Source organism: Aulonocara sp. 'chitande type north' Nkhata Bay, linkage group LG22 (genome assembly GCF_057382095.1).
Source record: "Aulonocara sp. 'chitande type north' Nkhata Bay isolate Kocher_YH1m ecotype deep benthic linkage group LG22, A_spYH_male_GT1.1, whole genome shotgun sequence".
NCBI classification, from domain to species: domain Eukaryota; kingdom Metazoa; phylum Chordata; class Actinopteri; order Cichliformes; family Cichlidae; genus Aulonocara; species Aulonocara sp. 'chitande type north' Nkhata Bay.
Window position 1 is genome coordinate 9,621,770 of NC_141364.1, and position 26,405 is coordinate 9,648,174.

General features: G+C 41.3%; 1 protein-coding gene across 1 annotated transcript in view; it reads left to right on the top strand.

The window, feature by feature from the left end:
• The window catches only part of pleca (plectin a), a 109,824-nt gene that overhangs the window by 54,248 nt on the left and 29,171 nt on the right, over nt 1–26,405 (top strand). The window contains exons 5-9 of the mRNA XM_086280953.1: nt 18,409–18,470; nt 23,012–23,101; nt 23,602–23,637; nt 25,538–25,615; nt 25,704–25,796. Of these exons, the coding sequence (XP_086137079.1) occupies nt 18,409–18,470; nt 23,012–23,101; nt 23,602–23,637; nt 25,538–25,615; nt 25,704–25,796 (359 nt within the window). The remainder of the gene's footprint in view (nt 1–18,408; nt 18,471–23,011; nt 23,102–23,601; nt 23,638–25,537; nt 25,616–25,703; nt 25,797–26,405) is intronic.

Sequence of the window (26,405 nt, forward strand, 5' to 3'; positions counted from 1 at the left end):
ATGAAATAACTAATAGTACTAAAACTGGTTCACGTTAAGTAACTAGACATGAATAATATCTTGCATTTTAAATATTTATTTCATGATTATATATTGTCATACACTGTCTGATTTGTGCATAGATTTTGACGGATTATTTAGCAAAGAAAGAATTCATTGTTTGCGTTTTTATATATATAAAACCCACACTGTTTTTGCACTTTGTGTTGAAAGCTGGCTAAGGTAGCAGGGGTTTTGTAGCAGCGGCACTGCCCATTACCCACACAAGGTCCAAACCTCCTTTTCTCGTCTCTGTTTGGATCCTTTTGGTTTCTGTTTGCATCCTGTGTGCGCACACCCCTTTAGATTCTCCTCCTCTCTTCCCTCTCGCCTCTCATCCACACTGTTTCTGTTTCGACTGGGGACTGAGAAGGTAGGAGGGGTTCTGAGCATCGCTGTTTCTCCATGCTGACTCATGATGACAACTGGGTAGATAAATGCTTCATCAAAGTGAATCCAAAATTATGTAGAATTAAGAATTTTTAACAGGTCTTCTTTGTGATATATTTCTCTATGCAAATACTGCGCATTGAAGTGCTTATAGTATCTGAAGAAGGAATTCCTTGAGGATCTCAAAGAACACAAGGGAAGACATAATGGTGGCTGGAATGGTAATGCCATTAGCCAATCTGAAAGCAATCTACGAGCTTCTCTTCAAAGATGGCGTCATTGTGGTTAAGAAGGACAGGCGGCCACAGTCCATGCATCCTGATCTCAATGGGGTGAATAACCTAAAGGTGATCCGTGCCGTGGGCTCTCTCAAAACTAAAGGCTACGTCAGGGAGACTTTTGCCTGGAAACATGCCTATTATTATCTCACCAATGAAGGTATCGGGTACCTGCGAGATTACCTGCACCTGCCTCCAGAAATCATGCCTAGAACCCTTCATCGCATTTTTCGCCCTGGATTTTCTGCTCGAGTTCAAAGCGTGAAAGGCCCGAGATCTTCCATTTCAGAACTGAAGGCCCAAGGAAGAACCCAAGAGGGTGTTACGGACAGGCACGTTTACCGTCACAAGAGAGTTGAAGAAGAACAACCTGACAGACTTCCAAAAACCTTCAGAGGCTCCTACCAGATGTCCATTGGTCAGCCTAGAGATCAAAACACTACCTTGTTCAAGGTGGACAAAGACCTCTGCATAGAAGAGGAAAGTCACAGTAAAGTTTTCAATGCTTCTGTTCTCCACTATGAAGACAAAGCCACCAGAGGTCATTACTCAGTCGAGGAGGCCAAGCAAGGTTTTCATTCTCCTTCAGTTGTGATAAAGTTTCCAAAAGAAATCCAGACAGTTCAGAAGGTTCCTGGTGTTCCAGTAACAGAGGTCCTGCAGGAATCGTTTAAGAACACATGTGCTGAACCACAAACAGGTTATAAGGAGTCTGGACGTGTTGCTATGGCCACCATGAAGGTGCAGAAGACTACAACTGAGGAACCTGTAAAAGAACTGATCTTAAATGAGATGAGAAGAGAGACCAAATATCTGTTCTTGGGGGTTCTTGAAGAAGAGGTACCTGCGAGTGAATGCGGTATACAAATGGTAGCAGACCCCCAGGCAGTCCCTTTGATGGAAGAGCTTATTGATGATGAAGAGAAAGATGAAGACCTTCTCCATGAGGTTGTCAACTCAGCTCCGTTTGGATCTTCTGCTGACGTTGTGACAGAAGAATACCACAAGAAGTTGCCAGGTGATGTTGAGGAGATGAAACATGTGATGGTTGAAGTTTACAGCCCTGCAGATAAAAGTGAAACATCCAAGTGTGACACTTACAAATCTGTGCAAAATATTCCCGAGGAAAAAACAATGGAATCTGACATTACAGATACAGAGAATGAAAAAGACAGTGAGACAATAGTTTCTGCAGAAGTCATGATTTCTCATGATGCATCTGGAGCCTCCTCCACTGCAGCCACTAAAGCAGACCGTCCCGTCCCTATAGTCCCACCAGTTTACCCAGCTCTGAAGATCCCTCTGCTTCAGGTAGACTGCACCACTCTTACAGAAGAACCTGAAAAAGGTAAAGATGCTCAGAAGACCGGGCCTGACTTCCCTGAAGGTTTGAGCTTCTTCTAACTCCTCCTCCCGTTTCTTCCTCTTTCATTTGCAGTAAAGGCTATCTTGGTGTTGCTATGGCTGCTGGCTCTGTTTATGTGGATGAAGCAGAGATAATTTAATCTCGTCTCTTATTGATACAAATAATGGTCCTGTCATTTTTCATATAGCTAAATAACAACAGACTGTCAATTAGGTGTCATTTTACAGATGCGGATTGTGGCAACCAGTGGCCCACTTACACAGACAAGCTTTGTCTAAATGTGAATCATGCACATGTTTGCATACTGTATGTTAGTGAGGGTACAGTTATATTTTTAAAATGCATTAGTCCTCATTTTGTTTACTGTCACACATCTGCTTACGGGACTCACAGTAACTAAAACTCGAACTGTAGAAACATTAAGAATTTATAACAAATAAGAAAATAATGTGACTTTTATCCAACACTGATTATTGAGACACCTTGTAGATCATTCGTTTTATGTGGCCTGTGATGCTTTACCTCTGCTAGTCTTCTTAACTGGAAACACATATAACTCTTTCTTTGAGATGTTTCGAGGGTTAAAAACAAGCAAAAAGCAAAGATAACATATGAAGCTTCTACATGTTCAAACTGCATCTGTCAAGCAGATTATTACTGTCGTATATTCAGCAGAACAGGCAGTTTTGTTCTGCAGTGGTTGTGATCTATACTCAAACGAAAAACAGTGTGTTCAGTTCCCCAAGGAGAACAGCATCAACTACCCATTAATTCAATGAATATTTAATTAACGTCTTGTTATTTTTAAGGTAGCAAAATTATATTTATGTAGCACAGCAGGTACAAACTGCAGCACAACAATAGAGAGATCAAAACTAAACTGAAAGACTCACAAAAGCTCCTGAATTAATGAAAAGGGGTAAAGTTGATCATTTTAATTCATTAAAGAAATAGAAATTTAAAAAGATAATTATTAAATTAAAAATGTTTTTAAAAAAACATGTAAAAATAAAGTAAATAGTAAACTTGAGAAAACCAACAAATTAAATTAAGTAAAACAACCAGAACTCAGTTAAAATTATAATTAAGACCAGCAACTACATGACTGACAAACACAACCAAACAAGAATCTTTTAATTTCTTTTACTTATTTATTTTTGTATTTTTGAAGCCTTAAAGATCAAAGAGGCTTCTCTGGTATTGGTGGAAGAACCTGTCAGCCTGTTGAAGCTGGTTCATAGTTTACTGACACGTCTGAGAGATATTGAGATTCCAGACCAGAGAGATGTCTGCATCGTGTCAACAGACATTAAAATATTCAGATAAACTAAGTCTAAGTGGAGGCAGATACTGTAGTTACCTCTGTGTGGGTGTTATATGGTCAAATCTTCTTTTTTAACTTAAACTCTGGCAAACATGTTGTGGCGTTGTAGGGTATCTACAGGTGTCTAAACACAGTATTCAGTATTAAATCCATGCAAACATTTGTGCTGCTGCGTGCGCTACATCAATGTGGCTGATTCATTAATTCTGGCATCTGCTGTTCTGCAGCTGCATGCACTCGCGTGTCCATCTCTCTTCATCTCACAGAACATGCTGCATTTCACACGGCCCCCAAACTAGATATTAATACAGCGCATAAAGACTTTATAAAAGATAAATGCTTCTGCAAATCCACGTGCTGAATTCCCTGGCTCTACCTTTTCAATATGACATCTGCCTGAGAACCTTCCATTGTCGGGCTGATATATGACTCAGCAGAGACTGGAAAAATGTGAGTGCCATTAAACCACACTCAGCTTTTCCTGTCTGTGCCTCCACAAAAAAGGGCGAAGCAGCAAAGCAGTCCAAAACACAGAGTGTGTGGCATTTGCCACCTTTCATCTAACCTCCACTTAGCCCAGCCTGCAATGAACATGAACTCCAACATTTAAAAAGACCATACTGTATTTGAGTGGGTTAGCTGCAGCAGAACACAGAGTGTGTAACCTGCTGACTCCTAATCTAGTGTGTGCTGCATTTTTCATATAATACAGTAAGAAAGAAAAATCATCAAGAAACCTGTTTTGGCTACGATGGAAATGAATTTTTCTAGAGACTTTATGGAGGCTCTGATTCAACACGGCCAAGGTAGGAAGTCTTTCTTGTTGGAACAGTTCTGTCTTCTTACCAAAAGGTGTCAGCACAGAAATACTTTATGGCCAGTCTCAGGTTATCTAGCGGACCAAAGAGGATGAAGCAGGTTAGGGTGTGTCTCGCTGCCGCAGATCAGATAACAGCTGAATACTGGCCATTGTGTCTGGGATTAAGTACACAATCTTAAACACAGTGTTTAAGACGTTTTTAATATTGTTTTCTTAAAAAAACAATTGCATGTCTACCGTCTAGTTTATTTTGATCCTAAAAGAACTAATGTGGTTTTTTTTTAAAGATTAGGAGTAAAATTTATTATAGTTCATAACTTTAACATTGAAGACCTTAAGTTAGACACCTCCCACGCTGCCTGCTGGCTGCGTCCGGGATCAAGTTTCCTGGTGTAAAATCCAGAGGGGTGTGGGCTGCAGGATGGCCCCTGACTGGCTGCTTCACCTCTCTCCTCTGCACAAAATGGTCACAGTGAAAAAGAGGCAGACCAGGCAGGGCTCGGGAGTAATGGGCAACTGAATAGATAACATATCTTAAGATGCACTTTTACATTCTTTGTCTGTTGGGCTCTAACTAATGATCCATATCTTTATTGATTAGTTTTAGGCCACATTAATCAACCAAAAAAAGTTCAGAAAAAGTGAAAATGTTGTTTTAAAAGCAGCTTAGAATTAAAGATAGTCAACTTTTAATTATATTTAAGCCACAAAAAGAGAAAAATGAGAGCTGGGGATTTTTTTTTAAAATTTTGGTTGTGACACTTCAAACTTTTTGTGTTATTTATATCTGATGTATCATGAACATTTATTTCATTGACTTTGTCAGTTGGGCAGAACTTTAAATAGTATACGAACAACATCTTATATCGCAATTCTACACAACTACATGATAAGTGTGAAAATATTGTCCAAGAACTGAGCTAATATGTCCGACCTGTGTAGTTTTTGTGTGATCAGATTAAAATGTTCCATCTGTGACTTTAAAACAAAGCCGAGCTATAGTAGCGTAGAGTGATGCACATCCTGTGGATACGGCTGCATAATTGCACTGTTTCCAATAAATCTTTTTTTTAACGGCTTTCACAGAGCCGCCTTTGTTATAGCTGGCAAAAGTCACGTTTTCCGTTCTTTGTCTAAATCCTGTAAGAAAAAATGTGAATGTGTCCCTGGGAGTCTCTCTGAAGCCTTGCACATGGATTCCATCCAGCGGCGCTCGCAGAAACCACCACGCATGAGATGCTGTTTCCACTGAGGAAAGCCTCACAAATTAAATCAAACTCGCAACGCTGTGTAGTTTGTACTTCCCAGCTGTGCCTCCGCTTTTCTCTCTCGCTCTCACTCTTTCCTTTTTTTTGGGTGTTTTTTCTGCACGCCCCCCCTCGTTTTTATCAGAACATAATGTCATGAGGTCAGCTCTGACTCCTTGGCAGTTTTGCATTTTCTCTAAAAGTTGTGAAGACGCTGAGAGAAGATGGAGTTGTGCTGTTGCTTCTGCCCAGGACCTCCCAACGGTAGGTTTTATTTTTACCGGAATCTTTTTTTAGACTCTTTATCAGTGAACTTAAAGATACCAGATCAAGAATAAACTATGCTGAGGTTAATTTCTTGAATTATGCTTGCCATCTGAGGACACTGCCACTCCCAGTATCAGTACTTTAGATTAAAAACATCTCTCACATTCCTCACATTGCTTCGCTAGTCTTACCTACGCTGTTATGTGAAAGTTGGGCATTAATATCGGAGGCTTTTTAAGTGAAATTCTAAGAACTTCTGAATTAATTAAATGTGTAACTTTGTGGATTTTGGCTATGTTGCTTTCGCGGGAGTATGTAGAATGTGTATCACAATATGGGAATCATTGAGCGAGTGCATACCATGTGAGAAGAGGGGGAGTGGGCTGGCTCCTCCCATGAGGGAGTGGTGAAATGAATTTATTCCAGACGTCTCTACTGCTCCCCTGGATTTATTCCCTTTGCTCAATCCTCACTGTAACTAATTGCCAAATTGCAGTGCCAGTTTCTAAGGCTTTGGGGATTTGGTTGACATTTTCAAACAAGGATCATATAAGGTCTCTCCCCAAATCAACTGCCAGCACTTTAGACTAACAACGCCCACTTTTTCTTCTACACTTTTGCTTCTGGTCTTTGTGCCTAAACATAGCTTCTTTTTTTTTTGTTTTAAATTTAGTGCAAACTATATTGTGTAAGACTATTCTGTATTCCCTTCTTTATATAGCATGACACAGTGCTCACGCTAAAGACAGCACGAGGTCGAGGCCGTCTCGACTATTTTTGCTTTCTCTATGGTGGCTGTTGGTGTGTGGCGTCGCTGTAAATGTGCGAGGGTGACACTCGTCTTGGTGTTGGGTTTCTGCACCACAGCTGATGTTCTTTTCATTTGTTCTGACAACAGAGACCTTGGCAGCGATGCTGTTTTGCCTCAAGCAATATTTTATTTTTTTAAACAGTGATGCAAACAGGTGATGTGTGCATATTTCTGCAGGTGCAGTTAGTGTTTCACAACTCTGTGTTTCGAGTTAGGCTGGTGAGGAGAAGCTCCCACAGAGGATGCTGAAACGGTTGGTTGTAAAACAGGATCCAGTTTAATCAGGTTCTAGGAAGCTTATACACACTGGTTGGGCTGTCCAAGCATAAGGAAACTATTAGAATTACAGGAAAATTGTGAAGTTACATAAGGAGAATGAATTGATAGGGAGCGGATGATTATGTGATGAGGGAAAATAAAATTGGGAGGCATGGCTTCAGTATAAATATTTGGAAAAGGCGGAAGGGGTTGGCCTGCGACTGTCTGTGACTCGTAAACCGCGATGGAAAATGGGCTTCAGTCGGTAAAAGAAAACTTATGGAGTGAATCAGTTGGAAACTTTGACTCCAGCTCACAGTGGATGTCCCTTAGTTTGCCTCTTATCAAGGCTGACCCGACTGAGCGTGCTCTGTGTGTGTGCTCGTCACACAAAACAGCCTCATATATTATTAACTCCTGCAGATAGTCTGCAGCTGGCAAGGAAAGCAGAGAGCAAGTTTCTGTAGGGCAAAACCAGTGGAGTTACTTGATCTGTGGACAAAGAGGACAAAACTTATTTTTAACAGCGTCAGAGCTCCTCGTGCTGCCAGAGTTACAGCTTTTACTTTTAAAAGAAGTGCAACTTAAACGTGAATATATGAGAAACAGAGAGAGGAATTGTAAAAGTGCAGAGGAAAAAGGGGGAGGGAAAGAGTGCCGGAGTGAGAGAGAGCAGCCACTTCTGCCAGAGGACTGAGTCACAGAGCAGAGCGAGGTGTGCTCTTTCACTCGTGTCTTGTAAAAGTCGCGGACAACTTAGCTGCAGCGCTCGTTTTAAAGTCCGGGGTGACACCACACCCCTAGACGCTCCCCTACTCCTCCCCTTTACTCCCCCCCTCCACCTTACCTTCCAACTCCCCCCCCGCCGCTACCCTCCCCAACCCTCCCACCTTTCAGAGCCTGGGACTCTCCACTTTGTACCAGGCCCGATGCCGGCAAGCCCCCCTGGAAATGTGTTCCCAGCCCTTGTGGCTGTGGGCCACATCGTTACCTTGATCGTTTTCTGGCAGTGGAGAGTACGCAAGAAGCAAGGTAAGAAAAGCTTGAAAAACTCATCGCTTCAAGGCTTGCGCAGGGAGAGCTGACGGCGAGATCGGCAGATCAAAGATTTTCCTTTGCAAACAGTTTGTTGCCGGCAGTCCTGTTCTGTCGTCTCTACTCTCTCTCGTCCTCTGTGTTTTTGCAGCACACGCTCCTCTCTCTCTCTTCCTCACTGCCCCCCCTCCTTTTTTTCCCCTCACACATCTCGGTTTCCTGTGCTATGGAGATGTTGCGATTAACCCTGTAAATGCTGGCTGGAGGGTGATGACGTCCGAAGAGCTGGAGTATTCTTGTGGAGAATGGGGTTTCGGCTTAGTCAGAGCTCTGACGGGCACTCCTCAGCTTCAGCTTTGCTCCTAAGTTGCAGTTTTTCCCTTCTGAAAACTATTCCATCATTTTTTTTTTCCATCTTTGTTAAGATCTGGCTAAAGATCTATGTGTGCAGCTCTCTTAAAGTGACTGGATATAACTTTAATCTCTCCACTTTACAGACCTACCCCAGTTGTGGAGGCTGCTGTATTGTTAAAATGCTGGTTCAACCTGTTTCATCTTGGCACACTGGCGTTGTTAGGTTAACCATATCCTTTTGTTAACCAGCAAGCATAGAAGAGTTACACGATGTTCAACTAAACTATGCAGCCTGAAGGTTGGTTGCATACTCTTTAATGTCATGACACACTCCTCAGGAAGGCCCACGTTATTGTTGACACAGCTTAACACTGTGGTGGTTGTCAGACACACCCCTGCAGGTGACACACCCTGAGGTGCTTTAAAGAATTTTTGACTGACAGTCTGCAGGTAAAAGAGAGAACAATTGTTGTTTTGTTTTTTTATTTTGTTTTGTCTTTCAAATGGGAAACCTGTTTGGCACTTTAAAACAACCGTGCACATTTACTGGATAATCTATTTGCACATAAAATAGCCTTTACATGAAATCTCTCTCACCTAAATACGTTTTAAAAAACAAAACTAACATTTTGAAATAGTTGGCTGTTAAAGCTAAATTAGAGCACTACTGTACTATTATCTGACCAGTGCTCTCAGCTGTAAACTACACAATCAGGTTGTAGTTGGGTGGAGCAAGACACGCCTTGAGTAGATAAGAGCAGTTTTCACAACATTCCTCACATTGTTGTGAGCAGATGAATGATTTTCAAAGAATTCTGAAAAGTCTTTCCCCAAAAAGGAAAAGTCCCTGTCCAGAGACTTAATATCCAAAATATGATCAGAACATAAGCAAAACAGGAGAAATTAACAACACATGTATCCTCCTCTCCCTCTGTCTGCGTGACTCGAATGCGTGTCGTCTGTAAACTGCACGCAACTGAAGCCGCGATCAAAGGTTGCCAGGAAGTGCCGTTTGACTGGTAAATTGTGTGCCAACACTGCATTGCAAAACTAGGCCATGTATCATCACTAGCTCCTGTCGATATCAAGGTGCTTTGCATTTGGGGAAATCTGCTTTCATCTCTGTTCTTGCCGCAGTGCAGACAGTAAGAGCTGCACATCAGGTGTGATCGTATTCCCTCTTTATAGCATATTTCTGGCGGCGGCAAGATCAATATCAGGCTGTCTGTTCATTGTTTACATTACAGATTCAGTCATTCAAGTCAAACATTTCGATTTAAGGACACAACCCGAGTCCACTTGTGTAAGTTGAACTGTAGTTTGCTGGAACACCAAGGTGCCTTTGACACAGGGGGAAGGTGGAAGTAGGTAAAAGGGACTTTACCCAGAGCCAGGTTTAAAAAAAGCTCCGTGCCACAGATGGTGACTGACTAATGGTAGTAAACTCGACACTGAGGATGGTGGCCTGCGTATCCTGGATACAGTCATAACAAACGATCATTTAGATCCTCGGGACGTTAGAAGAATCTAAGTCCTGCTTCATTAGAGGCTCCTGCTCATTTTGATCTGTTCTTTATGATCATTTAATGCCCTTCCCTGTTATTTTTGACTGCGTTTTTTTTTTTAACTTTGAGATTTCCTCTAATTGTTTTGTGCAAAGGTCTTTTTAAGACTCTCAAGATTAGGATACTGCATTCCCATCACAATAAAAGTCCTTAACAATATTGTCTAATCCATTTAGGAAACCACACCCAAATCTGCAACAGTATTAATGGCAGACTCAGACTGGCAGCCGTGTCTGCTAAACCGCGCGCCACAGACAGCACAGCGTAGGATCGGTTTCAGATTTGGTCTCGTGGTGTTCAGCCGTGACTCACTTTCCTGTCTCCTTTCACTGTGGTGGTAATAACAGACTGAGGAGGGAGGACGCCCCGCTGGGCAATAACTGAAAAACGAGAAAACATTCTGTTACTAAAGGACACAAAAACAATAAACAATGCACACCCAGCGTGTCCCTACATGCCCTTCACAATACCCAGCCTAACATAAAACACATTAGTGGTAAACCTCAATAGTAGCTGGGTTCATTGACTGTCATACACAGCATACAGTACAGCGTGTGTCTGCGCTGAGGGAGGGCCTTGGTTCTTATCCTCATCTCTGTCCTCGACTGTTTTTTCTATCTAGGCTGTTGCCGTATTGGCATCATCGTTATTAATGAAAAACGAAGCCACAGCCAATCAGATGCTTTCCGGATTGTACTGCATTCATTCTTTTTCTGCATTCATAATTCTGTCACTTTCGAAAAGATCCACAACACCACACAACACCACCTAACCATGTCAGAGCCTCCGCCATGTTTTACAGTTTTACAACAGACACTGTTGCACTGCTCTCCTGACGTCTTCAAGACCTGTTGCCACTGATTTTCAGTCTGGTTCTTGAGTAATTTAATCATAATAAAAATAATTTAGAAATAATAATTTGACATATCTCAGCCTTTCCCCACCTTCCTTAAGAATGGCTTCCTGACAGCCACCATTCACTGAGAACATTTCTGATGAGCTTCACTGAACAATAGTTGCATCAATTGAAGTCCAGATGCATCTATTTCACACCTGTCAACGTGTTGTCTTTGGTATTTTCCATAGATTACTGTAAAGAAATGGGAACTCACTCAGGCTGCTAGTAACAAAGTGCCTAAAGAAACAGTTTAAAACTTTGTTTTAGACACATCACTAGTTAATCCCGTGAGTTACTACTGGTATTATTTTATTGCTTAATCAGAAGTTTTGTTACCAGATTGTACCTTAACCCGCCCCCAATTAAAAGAAATATAACTTCTTCATAAATTAATTCATGGTCATGGCAGTTGGATTCTGTCACATGCGGATTAACGAGGAGCCAGCACCTTTTCAGTTATGTGAAGTATTTCTTAAAGTTGCGCAAAAACGGAGAGAAAATGAGCCTCCTGTGTCGGGGATATTTACGAGGCACAGCTCTTATGGATGTGAAGGGAATGTGATGATTTATTACCGGGGGTAATGTGCGCTCTGCCCTCCTGTGAACAGTCACTGCGAGACAATGCACAGAACAGTCTGTCACCGCCTGCAAGTTTCGCGCCTTCCCAGAAGTCATTCCTGTTTCTGCTTTGCATTTATGGGGCTGTCGGGGGTGTATGTTATGCAATCTTGTGAAAGGTACAGTTATCACGCGTGTTAAAATAAGGACGCGGTGTGCAGTGTCTCTCCGCGGCGCGTCTCAATGGCACAAGTCGTCCGACGGATCGGAGGAGGATGGAGCAGCCGGCAGCTCGCCACTTCTTCTCGCTAAACAAAACGAGTGGGTTGGGCTTGTGACAAAGAGTCTGCAATCTGACTCGACCCTGTTTTTTCTCCTCCATGTGGAGTACAGAGCGAAGTTTGGAGGGCTGGTACTACACACGCGAGAAACCCACGAGTGAGGGGGGGGGTTTTCGAGAAAGTCCAGCGCGCTCCGCGTTTACGCGCGGCACAAACAAACCGGGATGGCCGAAGTGGACGATACGGCGCAGGCTGCCCGGCCGTCCTGGTACGGCGGGCTGGAGCGGGGATTTCTTTATCGACGGACTAATTACATCCATGAAATGAACTGCAGCGAAGTGGGGTCTCATCTGTACAGCCGAATGTGTTGCGCAGGTAGGTCCGATCACTGCGCCGCTCTATCCATCGCTCAGTGACTGTAATAGGAGGAGGCTCTGCTTGGGAGGGGCTGCTGGGGTGCTGATGGTGGTAATGTTAACCTTTTCCGTTCCTCCACCCATGATACAGCAAGCCCTGAGGGCCAAAACAGTGGACGTCCAGAACTAGATGATTAAAATTAGAGATGCTTAAAACTATTTTTAATTATTTCGTTTTTATTGTGATTTATTTCCCGCATTTAGAAAACAAACCTCAGCCTGAGATAATCAGCTTTAAAGTCTTCATTCAGGCACCACAAAATCGATGTGACACAACAGATAAACACTGGCTTGTGCCATGGTCAATACCATCCTGTTTGCTGCTGTGTACAGGCAACACTGCTTATATCTGCGTCCCTATTCAAATTCAGTAAATATATCAATGGTGTTTTAGACATATATAGAATTCAAAACTTGGAGAATGTTGTTTATTAGTAACATCAGTGATGAAAGTCTGATAATTAATTACTTTCCCACTGAGCAGATGATAAACTGTAAATCAGTTCGTCAACAGAAAGTTAATTTTGGATACTAAATCGTTTATTTAAGCATTTTTAGGTAAAAATAACTAAAAACCCTGTCAGCTTCCAGCTTCTTAAATCTTTAATTTTTAAGCCCTTTAAATGTCTCACGTTTGGCTCTTTTCAAATGTCTGCACTGGGCAGAGGTCTGTTATCTGAGAAAAGTTGATTTTACGATAACGAGGTTACTTCATGTCCTTGTATGCAGCTTCTTGACTCGATCATTTGTCTTGACGTTTGAATATAAAAGCGACTGAGTGACTCAGTACACAGTTAATTTGTCACTCTCCGGCTCACCCTGAATATTCTACAGGAATGGAAACTGTACTTGGTGTTTGTGTTTACCCTCTGATAACGCCCTGTGAATCTGTCATGTGTTTTGTGGACTTTGGCATTTTCAGTTCTAAGCAGAAATCCACTTTCCCCCTGCACTCGGGTGTTTCCCCAGATGTTCTGGGCCAAAATGGTGTTCTGATGGACTCTCAGCTTCTGTGTGTTTTTACTATGTTGTCACGGCAACCATGTACACAACACACTTTTCCCACACACAAAAATCATTTGCCCACTGACATATGTAAACACTGCAGGGCCCCAAGTGACCTTGAGCTTTCTTACCAGTAGTCTCAGGTCTCTTTAGGAGCACACAGGGATGATTGGAGCTACTAGTTGTTGTGACATTAAAATGGATTATGGCTTTAAATATTCAGCTTCCCATGTTTTGTGCTGTAGCCTTTCGACCAGAAGGGGGAGACAAACTGTGCTGAGCAGCAGTTTTCACATATGAAGATCATAAATCCAACAATTATCCAGTTCTCATCTGTTCGTAACCACAAGATTGTAAACACCATGTGTGGCTGATTACGCATGTTTTTGTGCACAAAGTGCTTGCAAGTGATGCTGATATTGCAAAAGTGATGCTGAAACATAATACGAGCAAGTTTAAATGCAGCTCTAAATTGCAGTGGTGGTCAGGACATATTCCTGTGTCGCCTTTGGGGTTATTAAGTTATTTTTCCAGCTGTGTTTGCTTTTTAAAAGGAATTCATTATACCGTTCAGGTATAATAGCAGACACTACCCGGTCGTCTTCTCTGACATGTGCATGTTTTCGTGCACTTGTCATTGTCAGCTCCGGGTTGGATCTGCCCCACCATGCCCTGGGGCTTTGGCAGAGTTTCTTCGCAAGTCATCCAGCATTCGTACCATCATGAACCCTAACAGGACCTGCGAACCAGATGATACAAGGTGTTGATTAACATTCCTGTCCTCAGTGGGACTGACATTGCGTGCTGTCTCTTGCAAAAAACACAAATAGGGGTGTGTTTTTTATTTTATTTTTAAAATTCTTTTAGGAGAGAGGCGCCTCCCCCTGTCTGTGAGGAGGGTCGGCTCGCCCTCAGCAGGAATTTACAGACTTAACACGCTGAGCTGTCACCTTAAAACTCCTATCAGCTCTCACTGCTCAGGATTATCGCTGTGTGTTATCAAGGACAGGGAAAGGAGGAATATCCACACAATGCTGCACTGTGTGCACCAGAGCGTCATTTAGATACTGGATAAGACAACTGTTTTGCAGTCTTAGAATTGAGGTCCAAAAAAGCGCTTATATCTCTTTGCCACCTTTAAAGCATTTTAGCAAACTGAGCTTTAAATGAATAAATCTAGTTAATTCAATGCCGAGTTTGATTACACCAGGATTTGTTCAAAGAAGCACAAATTTAGCTTCCAGTGCTTTCATGTCTTAAAACAAATACAGTTTAGCAAGTTTGGAAACTGGAAGTGATTACTTGCGGTTTTCAGTTCTTAAGCCTGCAGACAAATACTCTTTGCATTTGAAATTGAAAACTATAATCCACAGATTTTAGATTTTAGTGTGTCGATCAAAAGCCATTTTGCACAAATTATGTTTAGCTAATTTTAGCGTTTCTGCCTAGAGTCTTTGCTTTTGTTTGTAGCCCGTTGGCGTTCAGGGTCTGTTTAAAGTCTGAAGGTGCAGTCAAGGAAGCTTTCATGCCTCAGGTCCCAACAAGTCACCTCCCTTTATAGGCATCCAAAAAAATTCCTTTTCTTTACAGTGTTATGTCGGTAACTGCACGTAAAAATGGTGTTTTGCAGGGTGAAAGGTGTTGAAGGTATTTTAGTGTGGAGGTGCTATTTGTGATCACCTGGAACCAAATGGAAAAACAAATTCTGCACCCAGTTTTTCAGGGATGTTTGACAGAAGTTATTTGCATGAAGAAGATGCAAATGATTGTTGTCATGTGCACACACTGTTCAGTCTATCCATGCGGAGCCACAATAGCTGCTTTGTGTCTCGGATAATTTTCTACTGTCTGATGCTTGTCCATCCCACACCCTCTTTTTTTTTTTTTTTTTTTGGTTTGTGGTATTGAACTGGCACGACAGGGTATTGGAGGTCCATCCAAGGGAAAATAGTCTAAATCAAATGCTTCAAATAAAACTGAAGTCCTGCAGTTTGTTCTCATTATTCTTTCTGGTGCTGAATTGTATCCCGAAGACGGCTCCCTCGGTGCCTTTTATTCCTTAATTATCTCCTGATGGTGGAAGAGCTTTCATGCTCGAGGTTTTCTTGTGATTGTACTGTTTGGGGAAATAGCTGAGGACGTTCTTTCTGATGCCTCCTGGCTTCGGCTGTGTGCTCGGGACAAGTTTTTCCATTGATGCTTTGTGGCGTTGTGGTATGTCCCGCCACTCTGCCTCTGACCACACGCTGGTTGGTCAGAGGCACCGCTAGCTTGAGCAGTGGAGTTCAGTTGGGGTTAACAAGCTTCAGTGGTCCGTTTCTGTACAGCTTAGTCTAAATGAGGGAATGTCTCCTGTTCTGGATTAGTGATCTGTGGGGTCTTTGTGAAAATGAATCTTTGAAAATGAATCTTAGTGCAATAGTTAGCTGTAGCTACAAGATGAGTGGGATTCTAAACTGTTTTTTTTTTTTTAATCCTCAAATTAAACAGAAAATAAAATTAAAAGTGCAAAGAATAATGTAAATTGAGGTCTGAGCTCTGGTTTGGGTGGGTGCTGTGTGAGGGTTTTTTCATGGGTGGGGTCTGGGTGTAGATAACAGGGCTGAACCAGGAGGAGAATCTTCCCTGCAGACCTCTCTGTGGTGAATGTCTCTGACATTGCTGCCTGCAGGCAGGCATTTTGCAAGAGGTGGTGAAAAAAAAAATGTGGCGTTGAATGTCAGAGACAGCAAATGGAGATAGGGAGAAGAAAGGGAGCAAGTTCAGGAACTGAATCGGTGGCTTGAACACTCCCACTTAACTCCAGGAGCCCTCAGTGAGAAGCAGTGTTTCAGGCAATAAGAAAAAGTAGAAGTACACAACATCATCGCCTCTGAACCTGCAAAGGCTTCCGTGTGGTTTTGATAGCTGGCAGCATTGCGATGGAGCAGAGATTCAGAGCCTACTCCTCTGATAGTATGGGTAGTGATGGGGTGTTCGTAGAGGAGTCCTACTACCAGGGGGTGCTCAGGGCCATGGACCACAGAAAAGGTAGAGTTTATTCCAGCAGTGCTGCATTTTTGAGCTTTGTGTTTTTCTGCAGTTGCATTCTTTGGTTTGAAAATGGTTCAGTCTGTATATTAGCTCTTGGCTTGGCTTTGTTGTTTCGTGTATTACGTAAAAGTCCAAAAGTTGTGTCTGGATGTCTGAATTTGCAAAGAGTCAAGTCCGGAGCCTCTCTTTTAACAGATGGGCCACACCCCTTTTTGTGTCACATCTTTTCCTTTTTTATTTTTACTGGTGAACGTTCCTGTCAGACAGAAGAAATCTGTTTTGCTTTAATGTGAAATCCTAATTTGAGGTTTTGCAGCACAGATAAAATGTAGCCTGTTAAAAAGACGTTTGAAGTGACAGAGCCACTGAAATTCTTTAGAAGAAAGAGAGCACCCTATTTTGAGCATTGCAACAAGTCCGTGTAATAACATTCAACATCCCAGTTGCAGGATTTGGCAATGTGACTCATCCATGCACACTGTTTTTCAGGTGATCTAATATCTTGCACCTTTTTTTGTCACAAGGTGAACATATAAATCTGGGCTAAATCTGCAGCCTCAGGCTACAAAACTCAGCCAAGAAAACGCATTATTAGTCAGAGAGATCAGTAGATCTTGTGTTTCAGTGTGATGTATTCAGCCTGGTTATTTTAGGAATTTTTAGTGCTCCTTTCAGCCGACCTGAGAAACAGAAGTATCCCGAGCTGCTACATTTCATTTGTGCAGAAACGCATCTTTTATGTTTCGTAACACGTGTCCAACGTGTTTGCAAAGCCATATATGAAAAGCCCGAAATCAAAACCAGTGAAAAAGCAGAACTCATCTGTCTGCTTTTGAGGTTTATTTCACTTCTCTGTTGAGACCGCCTCGTGCGTGAGTGTGCCTGTGAGTCATGGACATAAAGCCACCGTGATTTGGGCGTTGGTGCCACGGGATGTCCTCTTCTTTGGTTCCCTCTTCATCTGATCACTTCTGTTAGCTTTGATCACAGAGCAGATAATACTATCAACTTCTTTACAGCATGTCACTGATGAGGAAAAAAACATTTGAACATTAAACATTTGTTTTGGTGAACTGCTCTGTATTTGACAAGCACCCTCATCGCCAACTGAAGCACTGCACCGAAGAGGTGAAGTGTACGTTTGATGGTTATCTCTTCAAGTGGCTGCTTAGATGGCAAAATTTAGGAAAAGCATTGCATATTATATGTTTGATACCTACTAGTATATGATAGGCTTGTTGGGAATAATCTGATTATGAAACGACTACAGCATTGCAGGCTGAAACATGTTCCAGCTGAGGTGCTGCTCCAGATGATGACAGAGATAATCTATTCAGTGTTCCCCTGATAAGCAGGGAATTCTTTGTTTTGCTGCAGTAAGTCTTCTGTAATGTGCTGTCCCTATTGGGCATCAGATGTCCGTGTCTGAGTCAAAGTCACATGTGACTTTTTGTTCTGTCCCTGGGCAAAACAAATATGTCTCACACTGTTTGTGACTCTGGGATGAAAAAAACAGATAAAAAAGATTTGAAAGAGTTTTGCTGGAGGTTTTAATCTGAAGCAGGGCCATAAAGGCGGTTTAGGCTCAATAAACACAAATTATATTTAGTTTCGGCCATCATGTATCCAGGCCTATGGGTTAGATCAGCGGTCCCCAACCTTTTTTGTGCCACAGACTGGCCTTTAAGGTGTTGCGGATAAATACAACAAAATAAAATCATACGACCAAGACAAAAACTGTGGTGTTTTGTAAACATAATAATAAACGCGAATTCACTGTGTAATTGTGTAACTTTATTAGCAACGTCCTCCTGAAAAGTGGCAACAACATTGAGAGTAACATGCTCTCTGGTCACTATGGTAATGCGTAAATATTTCTTTCAAAATAAGACGCACATCTACCGAGTTAACAATAAAACCTCTGAAAACCATGAATTTCACCCCTGAGCCTCAAGACTCGCGGCCCGGTACCAAACGACTCACTGACCGGTACCGGTCCGTGGCCCGGGGGTTGGGGACCGCTGGGTTAGATGGCTGTATGTAGATGGTGGGCAATGCATGTACTTCTGTGCAAAAGTCACAGCCCAAAAAGTTTGGGAATCATTGTTTCAGACTTCTCAAGCTTGATATGGATGTAGTTCCCGTGTCTGTGAGTTATTCAAGGAAACTAGCCTTTGATGAGTATGATATTTAAAGTGATTATCTGCCATTAAGCTAGCATGCAAAAAAGAATGACTCCTCCTGTCTGCTGGCAGGTTAGACAGTCGTAAAGTAGTTTGTTTTGGAAAAGCCAAATACAAGATTTCTTTTTGGGGGTTTTTAATAATTGTGCTTATGGTTTGTTTCCGTAAGTCTGGACCACTGAGTTTGTAATACATGATTAGTGATAGTTGTTAAAAATGCAAAATCCCTTAAATTAGCACCATAAATTAAACAGAGTGTATATTTGCTGTGTTTCCACAGATGAACGGGACAGAGTTCAGAAAAAGACCTTCACAAAATGGGTCAACAAGCACCTTGTGAAGGTAAGTTCTGCTTCAAACAACCCTCACCCATGAAAATACATACATTTCACTGCAGATAGATTAAAAATCTCCAAAAACCTATTAAAATGTTAAGTTTACGTCATGTGGAGTTTATAACTCAACTGTAATTCTCCATGGTAGGTAAAAAGGTCTCCTGCTGTCCTCAAATAACACCAAAAAGCTGGACTTTCTTTCATATCCCATCTGGTTTTAATAACTTAAATTACACAAAAACGTTTTCTTAGGAGATGCGGCGCTATCTGATCTCACTGCTGGGAAACATTACCTGAAGATAAAACTGGAAGAGAATCTGAAACTAAATCAGATTTAGATTCTCCACACCTCCTTTTAAAAGCTTTGGAAAAGGTGAACAACAGATACAATAGCAACCGCGCTCTTTCCGTTAACTGTATGCATGTGAGGGGGTGAGTCACACGCACCTGGCCTCACTTTAGCTTGGCGCTCGGGAAGAGCGGTATCGTTGCCTGGGCTCGGTCAGGTTACGCATCTGGAATCCAGATGGTCGGGGCGGCTCATCAGGACTGTGCAGGGGGACAGGAAACTCCAGGACTCCACGTTGAATTAGTATTTGATTCAGTGTGAGGCGATCAGTGTTAAATACGTCTGAAACAACACTCAACAAATGTTCTGACCCTTACCCTTAAAAGGAAATGCTTCTAACTAGGTGAGGAGCAAAGTCCTGTTACAGTAAGAAATATTTTTGGTAGCTATCACTTAGCAGATTATCCCGACTAAAACAGCTTTCATAATAGCAATAATTAAACTGATTTATTAAGCATAACACCAAGATAATAACTGGTTTCAGCTTCTTAAATCTGATTTGCTGCCCATAAATTTTACAGTCAACATAAATTTAACATATCTTAGTTTTGCACCGATGGTCTGACAAAATGAGTGATTTAATATCTAATAGATATTTTCAGTTCTGGGAACTTGTGGTTCTCTGTGTAATTCAGAGGATAATCAAGTGATTAGCAAGATATAGGAGCCCTGAGTTTCAGTTCACTTCAATTTAGATTTAGCCAAATCACAACAACGTCTCTAGGCGTGTTATGCTGGAAAGTAATGGAGAAAACCTAGAGAAGGCCCCTATGAGCAGCACTAAGTGATGTGGGAAGGAAAGAACAGTGCAGAGCCAGGTTCTGGGAGGAGCAGCCATCTGCTGTGACGGAAAAGAAAAAGGAGAGCTTAGAAAGATACGAAAAAACACACACTGAAAGTGAGAGAAGACACAGTCTAATGCGAGGCAGCAGTGGTAGATAAAAACCTTGACAGAAATGCTCAGTGCATCATGGGAAGTCCACTTGCAGCCTAAGCCTAGAGCAGCATCAATAAGGGATGGCTCAGGGTCACCTGATCCATCCTTAACCACAAACTCCAAAATGAAAGTTTTTTTAAAATGTGGAGGGAGTCTGTCTCAGTAAAATGTAAGAACATTTTGAACTAATGAGCTACTGGTTCGTAATTTTTATGTAGTAATTAGAAATAAGAATAATTTAAAATGTATTTTTGCTGCCTTAAAACGTAATGATTACTTGTAATGAAATGATTTCATGGGTGCCTTTTAGTTCGTTAGTTTATTCCGAGCGACCGTCCAAAACCTAAGGAAAGTCCAAATCGAATTTTCACATCTATGACATAAGACAGGAAATGTTTACATTTGAGTCATTTTATGAGTCACTGTGTTACTCATAAGTGGAGAAGGCAGGGATTTCTTAAAAGAATCCTTTAAAAAAACAAAAAACTTGTCATATGTCATGTTGCTATGACAACAGGAAACTAATAAAGAAATAAAACGCTAACTTTGTATGTTGGAATCTCAGGTTTCTAGTATTAGCAGGTGTTATATTTCTATAAGCAGATTGGTTCTGTCTCATAATTATTTTTTAAATAGCTGAAGTATAAACGTGGCCAAAGATTTAAATAATGAAGTCAGCGTGAGTCAAAAGCTCAGACCTAAGACTGCTGTAAACACTCAGCTTTAAGCATTTTTCTGCTCTTGGCTCCTTTTGATGTTAATAAGAGCTCCTATCCTTATATGATCATCCGTGTGCCTGAGGCCCCGCCCACCTGAGGATCACACCTACTGTTTGCAAAGAGCAGCCTAACAGAAGAAAGTTGCTTTTGATCAGGTTATATTAAACAAGTTATTTTTAATATTTAATTTAAAATTGAACCATCAATTAGGGAAAGAAAAAAAAAACAGTCCTATCTGGGCGGTGTCAGCTGGACCTTGTTGCGTCTCTACAACACTTTCATGTTGATGAATCCTTGTTTTAACACGGGAAGTGAAACGTGTTAAAGAATGTCTGCTGTCGTCCATGTGTATCCTGTGATACCGGGCTCCGTCCGAGATGACTCCCAGGCTTTGTCCATAGTCACTGTTTATTTCTCGGGTAATCCTTCTGATTTGGGTCCAAAAGACTTCAGGCAGTCTGGCCCTCAAGTCACTTTGGACTCATGGTCACAACAGAGTCATGAGATTAAACTATGAGGCCTGTAAGTCTCACGGTCAGCTGTCTGATAAATGCTATCTACTGTAGCTTGTTTTACACTTCACTTCAGATTGTGAGGAATGAAAAACAGATGCTGTTCTGTGTTTTATAAATCCTTTTTAGCTGGGTCAATCCCACTGAAACCAGTGCAGATCATAGAGAACTAGGGCTGCCACGATTTGTCGACTAGTCACGATTACGTCGACTATCAAAATCGTCGACGACTGATTTAATAGTCGACGTGTCGTTTGAAGCTTTGTAAGATCGCAAAAGACGCAGGAATAATAGCAGGATTTAAGAGTGTAATAACGGACTGAAACAGAAGATGGCAGCACAGCATGTACAAGGATGCCAGCTGCCGTTAAACCCCGAAGAAGAAGAAGCAGCTGTGTCCCAGAATTCATAGCGCGGCCCAGCTTAGTTTCCAACAATGGCGGTAGCTAGTTAGTTTTAATATTACTCTTATTATTCTTTCTGGGTCACAAAATAAACGTTTAACATATTTTCAGGTGAGAATGTAGCTGTGTAAACCTCAAATATCTGCTCAGTTTATCAGGACACCACATATTTTCAAAAGCGCTCCGACGTTTTCGGAGACGTCTGTTACCCACTAGCTCGATAGCTAGCCGGGGCTAGGTCACTAGCGCCATGAGAACACCGGACTCCCGGCAAATTGTTTTCAAACCCACCGCCGTCTTTCGCGACTCAGGTTAAATATATATGAGTCACTTAGATAAATTAAAAATGTTATTGTTTGGCTTTTTTTTTTAGTATTTTATTTGTTCCTGAGTAAATCGGTTTGGCTGAGATTAAAGTTATAGTTTTTACACAGCTGAATAAACGTCAAGCAGACAGCTGATTATCAGAAGTGTGAGATGCTGGAGAATATACTCCGGTGTCCTGTTATATTTTAGATAGCAAGGAGTTTATTAAACTTTACCGAAACAATCTGCAAATTTCATTAAAATTGAATAAACTATCATCTTGTCTTTATTTTTAGTTAGCACCTTAAAAGCTTAAAGCTGTAAGCTAATGATAGTTATATAAGAGCAGATGCTGCTGGTGCAATAAGCTGTAGTTTTACGTCCAGTGGACGATGATCTGATTAGTCGACTAATCGCATAAATAATCGGTGACTAGTCGACTATCAAAATAATCGTTTGTGGCAGCCCTATAGAGAACTAAAGTACATATAATAAAATTAATACAGCGACATGCACATGTTTCTTTAGTTTGAGGGATAGAAGGAATCAAATTAAAGAATTTGAAACGGAAAGCAGCTGACTGTCCTTGTTTATCCATCAAATCACACCATCTGTCTCGCTGTTCCCACTGTCCTTTTATGTTTTACATCTTCTCACATCAAACTGTTTCTTCTTTCCATCCTTCACCCTGTCCTCCTGTTCTTTCCCACCAGCACTGGAAGGCAGAGGTAGGTGCTGTCTGTGAGCAGAGAGCTGCGTGGACACACACACATTTGTTCCTCCCTGCATGTTTGTGTTGACATTTTTACCCTCCCTTGCCCTCTCTCCCTTTCATCCACCCTCTTTTACTGCTAACCTCTGATCCTTCCCCTCGCTGACTTTAGCTCTTTTCTGTCTACTTTTGGAGCATTTTCTGCAGTGCAGCATGTGTCTGCATGTTCTTTGGCTACAACAGCTCAAAAGTGTAACTACAAATAATAGTAAGGAGCACCCCTTTTATTACTGTGGCAGGTAATAAAAGGGGTGAAATCCTTAAAAAGCCAGAGCAAATTGCTTCTGCAGAAGGCAGAGGGTAAAAGCAGTCCCCCCACTGTTGTGTGTTCACGTTTTTCTTTTTATCTTAATTTGTTTGTAGATGAGATTTGTGAGTTATAAAGTTACATTTTGTTTTCCGTTGTCAACTGTGAGGAACTCTCAGCAACTGTTTGTGTCGTGTGCAGTGATTCAGCACTGGTGCTGACATCATGGGAGTCTGAATGAAAAAATAATGTCCCTGTATGCATCAATACTGATAAAACTGGTTTCTTTCCTTTCTTTCCAGGCCCAGCGACACATCACTGACCTGTACGAGGACCTCAGAGATGGACACAACCTCATCTCCCTGTTGGAGGTGCTCTCTGGAGAGACTCTGGTAAGCTTTTGGTGGTATTTCACTTCCGATATTAGAATTTGTGCTTCTTCTGTAACCCCCTTGTCTTGTCTAGGCATTTCTTATCATCCCAGCTCTACTGCCCTATTTGCTGTAATCTTTGTTCTACTGTCCAGTCTACTCATTGTTAATTCAACCGCTTTAAATGTTTATAAGGCAGATATTACTCTGGATTTCTTCTTTCCACTTCTGCATGTGTTGACTTTAATTCTTTAGAGATTTTTGGACATTTCAGTACATGCTGAGGCTGTGCACACTCTTTTACTTTACTTAGCTTAGCACTAGTCTTTTTGGGAACACACCTTCTGGTGATGTAACCTTAAAACACTAATTTCATTCTTTGCTTCCATCGTTTAACCTCTCTGCACTGACTTGTTTGATCCCTGGTTTTTCCTTTGTCTAATTCCTGTTTGCTGACCTTTGCCCTGACCTTTCCCCCTTTGCCTCTGCCTTCCTCTCTTGCGATGCTCTTGCTGTGGTAGCCGAGGGAACGTGACGTTGTGAGGAACGTGCGGTTGGTGAGTGGCGCCTGGACTGTGGCTGGCCGCCTCCGCGGGCGTAGCATGTGTCACCACCCCAGGTGGCTGCTGGGTCGTGCATGATGATGGTCACACTCCCTGTGTATTGTCCCTTTCTGTGTCAACATTGTCCTCTTTCATTTTGTCAGTGAGTTGGCAGGTTCAGGAGCCATGATAGGAAACATGTGGTTAAATTGGTGGCTTTATTCAGAATATTTGTAGTAATTATTTTAGCTTTTTCGTAAGTAAACATTAAAGTTAGCTTTCTTTAAGAATAGAAAAGAATAAACTAGAAAAATATACTGTTTTTGTTCTTAATGTAGCTTTATGTCCTTACCTCGTTAAAGGGCTGTATCATAAAAAGTGCAAAGACTCCACCCATAAAAATTAAGAAACATGCCTGATTTAATTTGTCAAGTCTCACCTTCAAGATCTTCTCCTGGTGCACCTCTGGATCACTTCCAGGATGGATGCCACTTTTAGATCACTTCACCATGGAAACCACATTATGACTGCTCGTATTTGTGCATCAGCAGTTTCCCCAAAGACCTCAGTGTGTCAGTATGTTTAGACTTTTCATGTCATGTCTGGTCTCAGATCCAAAGACACAAAGCAAGTTTTCAGGAAAATAATGCACGATTTCCAAGTATGAACATTGTGGATTATGAAAGAAGCTCAGCTTTTCTTTTAAGTTTTCCACTGGGCTCTGCACCACAAGTTCTTCTGCTGTCAGACGTTTGACCTTAAAATCCAAAGATGTCCAAATAACCTGAACTGTGATTGAACTGATCTGTGTTCAGACTTATTGGAGTCTGCTATAACTCTTAAAAAATAACTGTTAACATAATTAGTAAAGGGCAGGATTTGTTCCTATGTAATAAAAAAATATGTTAAGTTGTTGTGTTTTATGGTTGGAGTTTCGCAACTTTATGATTGTGCCTTGTAGATCTGAGAAAGCTGTACATCACAGATTACAGAAGTGTACAAAACCAAAGTTTTCATTTAGAGAATGAAAGTATTTGACAAAAATGGTTTGTGGTCTGGGTTGGATTTTACAGCACAATTATATCAATGGAAAATGGCTGAATATACCAGCAGCAGTCATAGCATGTGCTTGTGCAATGAGGATTGATTTTGAAAACATTGCTAGACATTCCTGTTATATAAAGGTTGATTGACTTGGGAGATTTCCAGGATAGAGAGTATGAATTTCTATCTTCTGTTATAATACTTATTTGTAGTTGATTGTCCTTGTCCTTTTAATAACTGTTTATTATTATCAGTTTCAAATGGTGGTTTCTTACACTGTAGTGAAATCAAAGTCACTACAACCTAATTCTGCAGCTTAGAACTTGGAGCACGAGTGCATGTCAGGATCGCCACTCCTATAATTTCTAAGGCTTAAGAGTTCTTGAACCTTATGGAATCTGCTTGATTGGATTGCACTGCAGCTAAAAACAGAAAAGCAACATTTATCAGTCATCAGTTGACTCGGGGCAAAGTGTAATAATCCATTATCCAGGGAGCAGTGTTTGAAAGGTCTTGGAAAAAAAAGAAGAGTTGTGACTGATGATTGGGAGAATCACTGAGAATGTTTATCATTCATTATCATGCTTTCACCTGCAGACATCTTGGCTGGATCTCTGATGCACTTCAGGGTCTTGTAGGGTCAGCTCTGAACGCTTTGATCACAAACACGCAGAATTTGAATCACACTTCAAATTTGCTTTCTTTTAAATTTAAGTTTTCGAGTCCATGACTGTGAAAATATGTACAGTAGAGAATGGATCTTTGTGTTACTGGAGCCTGAAACACCTGTTCCTCAGTCATGGGGCTTTGCTGTTTGCTGACCTAAAGTGCTCCCTTCACTTCATGTTTGGTCTCATCTGGTCTCTTACAGCCTCGGGAGAAAGGCCGTATGCGCTTCCACAAGCTGCAGAATGTCCAGATCGCCCTGGACTTTCTCAAACACAGACAGGTAGTTAAGAAAAATAACAGTTTCATATTATGTTTTATTTTACTTAGTATTCAGCACAGTAAAAATATTTGTATCCACACCCTTTCAGGTCAAACTGGTCAACATCAGGAATGATGACATTGCAGATGGAAACCCCAAGCTGACCCTTGGCTTGATATGGACCATCATCCTTCACTTCCAGGTAATGTAGGACACTCATAAGTCATTTTGCTGTAAATTACTGTATGGCAGTAAAGCTAATCTAGAAGCAATTGGCAGTCACTATGATAATGCTTCTGGGCAATCTCACGTTAACAAAGCAACCTTTACTCAATGAATGTAGAGAGAACTGCAGTTTTTACTGTATATGGAACACAAGAGACACCTATAGAATCACAGGCCAAATCTAATTAAAAAACATAAATTAGATAAATGGGTAAAGGTAATTATTATCCCAAAATTAAGTTTTTTTTTGTTCCTTATTAAAACTTTATTTACAAACCACAGCTCTGACTCATTCCACAGCAGGTCTGAACAAACATGCTACTTCATGCTGAGGTTGCCATGATACCATAAATGCAGTGGTTAAAGGACTTAATGATAATTATTAGCAATGATGTTTTCACTCAAATTCATGAATAATTGCACTTAACTGTTCTTTGGAAAGGTATTAATGATTTATCATTGTCAGCACGACTGTCGACAGCGACCAGCAACTGATTAGCTGTTAGCATGTCTATGCTAGCTACCTATAATTAATTTGGCTAATAACCAACAATGGGATTAGAGACCACACTTACTATTAGCTTCT